The sequence below is a fragment of the Dendronephthya gigantea genome, unplaced genomic scaffold (genome assembly GCF_004324835.1).
Source record: "Dendronephthya gigantea isolate DGI-Jeju-01 unplaced genomic scaffold, DenGig_1.0 000012F, whole genome shotgun sequence".
Taxonomy (NCBI): domain Eukaryota; kingdom Metazoa; phylum Cnidaria; class Anthozoa; order Malacalcyonacea; family Nephtheidae; genus Dendronephthya; species Dendronephthya gigantea.
In genome coordinates, this window is record NW_021163022.1 from 856,067 (window position 1) to 864,328 (window position 8,262).

Consider the following 8,262-nt stretch of genomic DNA (forward strand, 5'->3'; position numbering starts at 1 on the left):
GCTTTCCTTGACTAAGCAAAAAACCAATGACAAAGAACTGCGCAGCAGTGAGTATATGATTAGAAATAGAGACCCTCACTTAAGATTGGCAAACGGCAAACGCCAAAGCGTGGAATCACACACCAGCTTTCTACTTATAAAAAATTGATGATTAAGCTGTGATGTGAGAAAGCAAAGGCCATTGCTATGTTCCGAGCAAAAAAGTAAATCTAACTTTGCTGTGTAGCCTGTGTATGTGTTTGTCATATAGAGAATTTATCAGTATTTTTTGAACGGCTGTGTCTGTGAGTGCCTGCATTTGTTCAGTCATTAGAAGTGCGATATAAATATAGACAAAGTTCCTGAGGTCGCGGGTATATAATGTTTAGTCTTTAGAACCACCAGAAATCATCGTTGAGGCCTTACATTCATTCACGAACAAAATGTCATTACTGATAATCACCTGTTTCTTTGTTTTAAACAGTGTGCTCACTGAAAAGCAAGGGAAAGTCGACGATACAAAAGGTCAGTACTTTAGATTATATGATTAAGAAGCAATAATGACTGTGTCTGTGACTGCCTGCATTTGTTCAGTCATTAGAAGTGCGATATAAATATAAACAAAGTTCCCGACGTCAGGTATATAATGTTTATAGAACCACCAGAAATCATCGACTTTCGTTGAGCTCTTACATTCATTCCGACAAACAAAATATCATTGGCCCGATTTATACTTGAGACGGATCATCTGTCCAGACGTATCATCCGTCTAAACACAAGACGAACTAGTATCTAGACGAACTATGTCTACCAGTTGTACGGAGCTATTGTCGTATCAGCTGTAAAGTATAGCGTCTGTATAGAAGTGAAAATCAATCACTCAATACATGGCTGAAGCGAGGCGAAAATAATTGAGTAACTTTCATGAGAAATGTGCAGTGATAAATGATAATTTCTCAACAAACCTCACTCCGCCGAGATGGATTTACAAGTATTTGTCCCCGAAAATCAAGTCATAGGGACTCAAAAATACAGCAAATTTTCTGCAAGAGGTCCTGCAGACCCCCTACAATCCCCCAATCTTTAAATTACCAATTTCTAGTTAACATAATTTTTATTATGCACATTACTATATTGTGATGATATGTGCAGTGATAAAATATTCTTAAAATTAGCTATGAATTTTATTGTGCACAACTGAAACTATAATAATAAATTCTTTATCTAGAACTTGCGACAAGTTAAATTCTATCGCAAACCTGTATCCCAAGTGTTTTTTTGAGACGTCTTCCATATCGAAATGCTGAAACAGCAAATATCAATATTATTTGTCGGCTTATCAATCTTCATCGCGTGTATGGTCTTGCTCCTGATTATTTTACCCAACGAAACATCTCAAAACTTTACTCGAGTACCTTATGCAGTTGATGAAAAAATCGTTCTTCTATTCTGGTCAAATTTATGGGGCGTCCCCGCCAAAAGAAGCGAAGGATTTTTGGAGAAGGGAAATGACGGAGGAAAATGTCCAGTGGCCTGTGAAGTGACGTCTAACCACAGCCGGATCAAGGACTCACATGCATTTGTAGTTCATGCACGTGACCCATACCCCCTGCCCCCAAATAAAGACATACCTTGGGTTCTTACATCACTGGAAAACCCTGTGTACACACCGGTTTTAAAAAACCCAGCATACATGTCACAGTTCCACTTGTTACGAAGCTACAGACTTGATTCAGATTTTCCCACTCCTGCTTTTACCAAGCCAAGTTTGGACCTACCCATACCATTTAAAAACAAAACGGGAGGCATAATGGTAGCGTTTTCAAACTGCGAACGAGTTCGAACCGAGTATCTTAGACAACTGATGAAGTTTATTAAAATAGACTCGTATGGTGGGTGTTTACGGAATAAAAAAGGACTAATCGAGCGTTACGGAGCTGACTTTAAAAAGAAAAAGTTGTTTCTACAGAAGAGTTATAAATTTGCGATAACATTCTTTAACCAAGATTGCGATTATTTCGTCGATGATCAAATTTTGCATGCCCTAAATGCAGGTGCTGTGCCTATTGTAATGAGTACGGACAAGATTTACGATTTTTTACCAGGAAATCTTAGGAATTCTATCGTTAATGTCAGGGATTTCAAAAATCCAGCCGATCTGGCTGAACACCTAAAGTTTCTGATGAACAATGAAACAGAATACAACAAGTATTTAGAATGGAAAACTAAAGGGCTTGGTGATATAAGTGGTACGATTATCGGTAGTTATTGGAATAGAAAATTTAATCATTGGTGTCAGGTGTGTCAGGCGATAGCTCAGAAAAAGTGGCATAAACAAGGACTTAAAGTCGATGAATGTCAGCCCAGACAATACAACACTTGGGGAATACATCGATAAGCAATTATATTTAGTGTTATTCTAAGGTAGTATTAAATTCTTTTGTCTATAAAACTATAATTTTTAATATTCATTTTTAGTATATTTTTAGTAGAGTATAGGTTCTAAATTAGCCTGCATTCAAAATTGGTGATGATAAAGTTGTGACGTAATAGACCTTTCCGCTTTTAGCTTTCAAGCTCGCAAAGCGTGACGGTAGTTGATTATCAAGGTCAATTTGAGTTGTTATTTCGCCATCTTCAGGAGTGATTTAGTTTAACAAAGAAGCAAAATGAATCGGAAAGGTTTCTTACAAAGAAAATCGCTTCTAAGCAGAACGATATCACAACTCAAAGTTGCTTGATAATCAACTACCGTCACGCATTGCGCGCTTGAAAGCTAAAAAGGAAATTTATATTAATATTCTATATTAATATTCTATATTAATATTCTATATTAATATTTACGTGTTCCTATACTCTAAAAATAACGTTCCAACATAACCAGGGAGCACCGTGGCAGTGAACAACTGCCTAAAAAACACAAAACCACTTTTCCACGTATACGGGTAAAAGCAACGCTTTCAACGGAATCAGTCTTGCAAATAATTAATGTACGAATTTATCTCATCAATTTTCGCGCCGAGGTTCGACTTTGAAATTCCGGATGTAAAATAGAGTATATTAAATGTCCTGAAGTTTTTTCATAAGTTGCAAGTTCTACAGCAAGGAAGGATGCAGGGTTGCTTTCCGAGCGTGATTTAATGCCATTAAAATTTTGCGTGGTCAAGGAATGTTAAGATGCACTAAACGCCCATACTTGTAAGTTATATACACCTGATTTGACCCGGCATATTCCAGTCGAATATACCATGTTTTTGTACATTCAATTATATATACCATATTTGTTTCGTGCATCAAAGTTAATCCTCAAAGTTAAATCCTCAATCAAATATCTTCATCCTCACCAAGGTCGAATATACCTGGTATATTGGATGTAAAATATCTTCCATACTTCGGTGTAATTATACGATCTTATCATTATCGAGTATAACATTTTTCGGTATATTTGCTCTAACCATGGTTGAACCTTACTATCGACCTTACCAAGGTCGAATATAGCTACCATATTACGGTACATTAGACCATGGTCGACTATACCATATTCCGGTGTATTCGAAAATGTTTACAAAGTGGGCGTTCTTCTATTCATCATCTGCAGATAAATAAATCTTAAGTCTTATAGCCAGAGCCAGAATATAGTTGCATCTTAAAACGGTACAAACCGGATGATCGAGAAAGGGCTGTGCATGTAAAATCATATACTCGTTGGTATATTTAAAACTGCAGGTGACTTATAATAAAATATTCCAGTTTTAAAACATTGAAATTATGCGATCTCGAAGAATACCAAGTCTCCCTTTGATACTGGATTTGCCCAGATGTCTTCGAGAAACATCCATGATTTGCCAGCCATGAAGATCACGCAGCATATAGCACCAAAGACCAAAGACCACTCTTTTATCTTTTGAATAAGTATAATGACCTTACTCCTTAGGCCGATGGCCTATAACCACTTAAAAACCGAAGCAAAATGTTTGAAAAGAGGAGTGATGTGACAATCTTACGGCATATTATCAAGAAACTGCACATTTCCACCCGCTGGATATTGATGTAGACATGCTGAATGGTCTGGATTTGGGCATTTTGCAGGAGCTGCCGTAGAATATGTCTCTCCGTCATGATACTTAGTTCTGCCAGATTCCAGAAAATGTCCTCTAGCAATCATCCCAGGATTACGAGGAACTGTTATCCAGGCACCACTCAAGCGAATCTTAGTAGGTAGTTGATTTTGTTGAACCATTTGCCTGATCTCGAGTGATTTTCGACCATACATAATTATTTTCCAGTTTGTAGTCGATATAGTAATACTCCCTAAACCAGCTTCTGCCTTGTTCGACTGGAATACAAAACCGGCGCTCTCGAACTTTGCTCGAAGTTTGTTAAAATCATTGAAGTCCTTGGTTTCAAAATATATTTCAGCATTCTTCCCCCATGCACGGGTAGAACCAAAATGAAAGGCACCTGAAGAATCACATTTGTTTTCACTGAACTTTCCCCTTAGGAAATACCCAATAGGTTTCCGTGATCCAAATATCGTAATTCAAACACACAGAAATGACAAATATATTCATGATAAATTCATGAATCTGTTTGACTAATGTAATTGCCTACATAGCTTGTTTTTGAACTTACCAACTAGATCTCCAGCAGCATACTCACAGAACATGTTGCTATCTTCACACACCTGCATCACAAACTTCACAAGTTCTCCTAAATATGCATGAATATATATGATATAACATGATACTTTACTGACAATTAGCAGAGTTATTAGAGTGAATGCATGTCAATATAAGTGTGATCTTTACAATGTAAAGCTGTGATCTTTACAATGTAAAGATCACAGCGAATTTATGTCCATGAAACTGATAGTTGACAAAGTAAACTGGATGTTACCTAAATTCCATAGATCACATGGTGGTACACCAATACCATTCTTCCATGAACATCCAGTCTTATTGGTATAGTTCAGACCACGTCTACAACCATACCATTTCACAGTGCCATCGCTGGAAACAATTTTCTTAATATTATGCTTGTTAGCCAAGTCTACCAATGCTTCATTCGGCACAAATGGTGTATCCATATTGAACATTACATCAGCACAAACAACAGCAAGGTTCTGTTGCTTTTTAAATCTCCAAAAGAGGTCATGAAATAGTCCTTCTGATAGACTACATTTGAAAAGAGATAAAACTGATTTTTACCTATGTATAGATAGGAGAGTGCAACAGACAGAATCCACTTTTTAACAAATTATGTTTAGTGTTTTAATTAGTTGATTCCAATATCTATGATGCAACATGTTAAAGTATTTGTTATTTTGTTTATCAATAGAAGTAGGTTCAGTATTCTTGTTTATGCATACTATAAAACAATAAATCTTTAAATTTCCCACCCCATAATTACCTTGCATCAATCTTGAGTGATTGCAACCATTCTGTTTTAGCTACAAATGGTCCTGCAAGATAATCACACACCACACATTCATTAAAGGACCTATAATATCCAGCAGTGTACTTAGCTGTCCAGTAGTTGAAGGATAACTGTCGACAACCAAGGTCCCAGTGTCCAGTTAAATTCCGATAACTTCCTCCTGCTACTGATACATCATCACGATAGCTTAAAACTCGCACCAATCGATACAAATCAATATCATCATCAAAGTGGGTTAGATAAGGTGCTATTAATACATATGGTGTTGACACTTGCTCCAGTAATTTTGCCCACATGCTTCCTTTATTTCCTTTGATCACTTCATTTTTGAACTTTATTTTTAAACTGGATATTTTTTCTACGGTATCCTTATTCAACTCTTTCTCAGTTGCTAAAATAACCTGCACTTCAGGGTAGTCATTGGAGATTGTTGTCATCATGCTAAGGTAACTCATAGCAGGTTTAGGATGTTCATGAGGGATGTACATTAGTAGGGTTAAAAGTTCATTTATAGGGACAAAGTTGTGACATTTGACACGAGCATAGCCTTTACGATAATATGGTGCACCATAACCAAGATCATCTCCAGCATATATTTCTGGGCAAACCTCTTCTTTTCTTGTTTTTGTTTTTAGTGCTTTCAGTTCTGCTGCTTTTGGTTTAGTGATTGGGTTTTGATCAATGTCAAGAAGTTTCAAAATATCATTTACTCTATTCAATTGAAATCCTAATAAGTAGGCATTGTGTGATGAGGCTTCAAAGTCTTCTTGTACTTTCAGAATGTTCTTTGCAAGTGTCTGTAATCTTTTACTTAGTTCTAATTTTTCTGGGTCAGAAATAGGCGTGCATGTTTGGTAGTCAGTTTTAAATAGTTTTATGGTCACAAAAAAGAGAAGTGCCAGTAGAGCTATGAAAATGACATTGCCACCTCTAATCCTCATTTCATGACAGCACTTGTAATTGTCTAAAAATTACAACATAAATATCACTAGCAAACCATAATTCTTATTCAAGAGTTAGTAGTCAATAAAAAGACTAAAAATGTTTTAAGAAAGGATCAAACATTCTGCAATGGCTTACTTTAATGAGTTTGATCTATTAGTACTTAGTAGGTTAAATTTCTTTAAATATGAGAATATCAACAATTGTAATATTCTATTCTATGATTTCTATAATTGCCTGGCGAAAATAATAACAATATATGCATATTTACCCTGAATAAATATTCTTTAAATGAAGAACAGTGTTACAAATAATGGTGCCTGTGGATACGCATACGCTATATAGAGATATGAATATGAATATGATACTTCTGTGTTTTGCTGATTGCTTTATGTTCGCGCGCACGTGTTGACTTCCGGCGAGCTTGGCAAGTGTCATGAGGGAATTTAACGAGTAAAACGCCGTTTTTAAGCCGAAAAACAGCTATTGCAAAAAATTTGCGGTGAGCGTTAATTTATCTGTGATTATCATTTATCTGTGATTATCATTTATCTGTGATCATCACCGCCAAAAATCAACTTTGCAATTCGACTTTTAACATGGGAAATCAACGACACCGCTGCAAATTCCGCTCTATACCAGGCTTACACCGAAAGTAATCGATGTTTCACCGCTTTCACGGTATAAAAATTATAGGCGATACACGCGACACCATGGCCAGCTTTTTTATTTGATACAATAATTCCCGATTCTGGCTATTTCGATACTGATACTCATAGCAATATTACTGTCTATGTGCCGCCATTTTTGGGGTACTTTAAGAAAATTGAAAGTACCTCAAAAATGGCTGATATTCGTCCAAATTACTGAGGTCCAAATATTCGTCATGGTGAGAAAGGCCAGGGTATATAAGCGCCATGATATGAGGGCCCGTTCTGGTCAAAATGCAGCATTTAATTTTTTATAGACGACCAATTATTATTCCTTGGGTGTTGAAATATTATTTCATACTCAAATTATATTTTGCTTCGTGAAGCTATTATTTTTTACAATGCTAAATTATTTCTAACAAGTTTGGAAATAATTTTATCTATAGACCAATTGCGAAACTTAGTAACCGCGCCTTCGCTCAACATGGAAACGAGGCTTATTATGCAAAAAACAATATTTGTATTTTTTGCAGTACAAAGCTATTCGCCGAGTTATATGCCGTTTTTCGCCTTTGTTTTACATATTTTTCGATACCTTTCAGCTTGGTTTCATCGTTGTTATCATAGTTCTCAGGTTAGGAAATTTTGCCTTTCAATTGAGGCGTTTTTGTGGTGTTTTCATTAATCTTTTCGGCTGCTTTCGTCGGGGAAGTATGGAAAAGGCCGACACAAACTCAGGTAAAAATTTAGTTTTTCCAAACTATTTCGTGTCAAGTTTTGAAAATGTATTTCATTTTTCTCCCTCTTATTTGTGCAAAATTTGGCGATATATATTTGGTGCAAAATCTATGTTTTTTATGTCAAAAATTATTGAAAAGTGACAGTCAGATTATATAATTTTCAAACCTGATGACTGAAATGGCTTCATTTATCCAAATTTATTCACAAATATCACTGTATTTTTTTTCTTTATACCACAGTAATACTGTTAAAAGGTCAAAAGTAACTGACTGAAATGTTTTTGTTTATATTCGTTTTAATAAAGTAGAGACGATGCATAGCTTGCATGCCAGCCTGAAGGCCGAATTTTATAAAAGTCGAATTCGAATGCATCTGAGTTTGCATCTGAATTCTGCATTTTTGTTAGTACAAAACACTATTCTTTCTATCTACTACCATGCAATAGATGTTTAATAAGGGTTAACCAGGAATACTTGAAAAGGAAAGGATTCCGTTCACCATCGTAAACGGAAAA

The 8,262-nt window shown here is 35.8% G+C and overlaps 2 protein-coding genes across 3 annotated transcripts; one reads left to right on the plus strand and one right to left on the minus strand.

The window, feature by feature from the left end:
- The first annotated feature begins 471 nt into the window (after positions 1-471).
- LOC114518987 (alpha-(1,3)-fucosyltransferase B-like) lies at positions 472-2,398 on the plus strand. The gene is made up of 2 exons (XM_028539040.1): positions 472-504; positions 1,208-2,398. The coding sequence occupies exon 2, from the start codon at positions 1,280-1,282 to the stop codon at positions 2,375-2,377; it is 1,098 nt and encodes a 365-aa protein (XP_028394841.1). The 5' UTR covers positions 472-504; positions 1,208-1,279; the 3' UTR covers positions 2,378-2,398.
- LOC114518986 lies at positions 2,243-7,261 on the minus strand. Of its 2 annotated transcripts, none has more exons than XM_028539038.1 (5): positions 7,194-7,261; positions 5,389-6,379; positions 4,876-5,153; positions 4,612-4,689; positions 2,243-4,440 (listed from the first exon to the last, which is right to left on the minus strand). In XM_028539038.1, exons 2-5 carry the CDS (start codon positions 6,354-6,356, stop codon positions 3,980-3,982), a joined length of 1,785 nt encoding a protein of 594 aa, XP_028394839.1. In that variant the 5' UTR covers positions 6,357-6,379; positions 7,194-7,261; the 3' UTR covers positions 2,243-3,979. The 2 variants fall into 2 exon arrangements, with proteins under 2 accessions (XP_028394839.1, XP_028394838.1); XM_028539037.1 differs by lacking the exon at positions 7,194-7,261 and adding an exon at positions 6,629-7,168.
- Between the last annotated feature and the right edge of the window lie 1,001 nt (positions 7,262-8,262).

What these genes read in the sequence shown, in the direction of transcription:
- LOC114518987 (XM_028539040.1), top strand. Translation starts at nt 1,280, where the DNA reads ATGCTGAAACAGCAAATATCAATATTATTTGTCGGCTTATCAATCTTC.
- LOC114518986 (XM_028539038.1), bottom strand. Translation starts at nt 6,356, where the DNA reads ATGAGGATTAGAGGTGGCAATGTCATTTTCATAGCTCTACTGGCACTT. An exon ending in TCACTCAAGATTGATGCAAG is followed by an intron (nt 5,154 to 5,388) that starts GTAATTATGGGG and finishes TTTCAAATGTAG; the next exon opens with TCTATCAGAAGGACTATTTC. An exon ending in ATGTGATCTATGGAATTTAG is followed by an intron (nt 4,690 to 4,875) that starts GTAACATCCAGT and finishes ATGCATATTTAG; the next exon opens with GAGAACTTGTGAAGTTTGTG.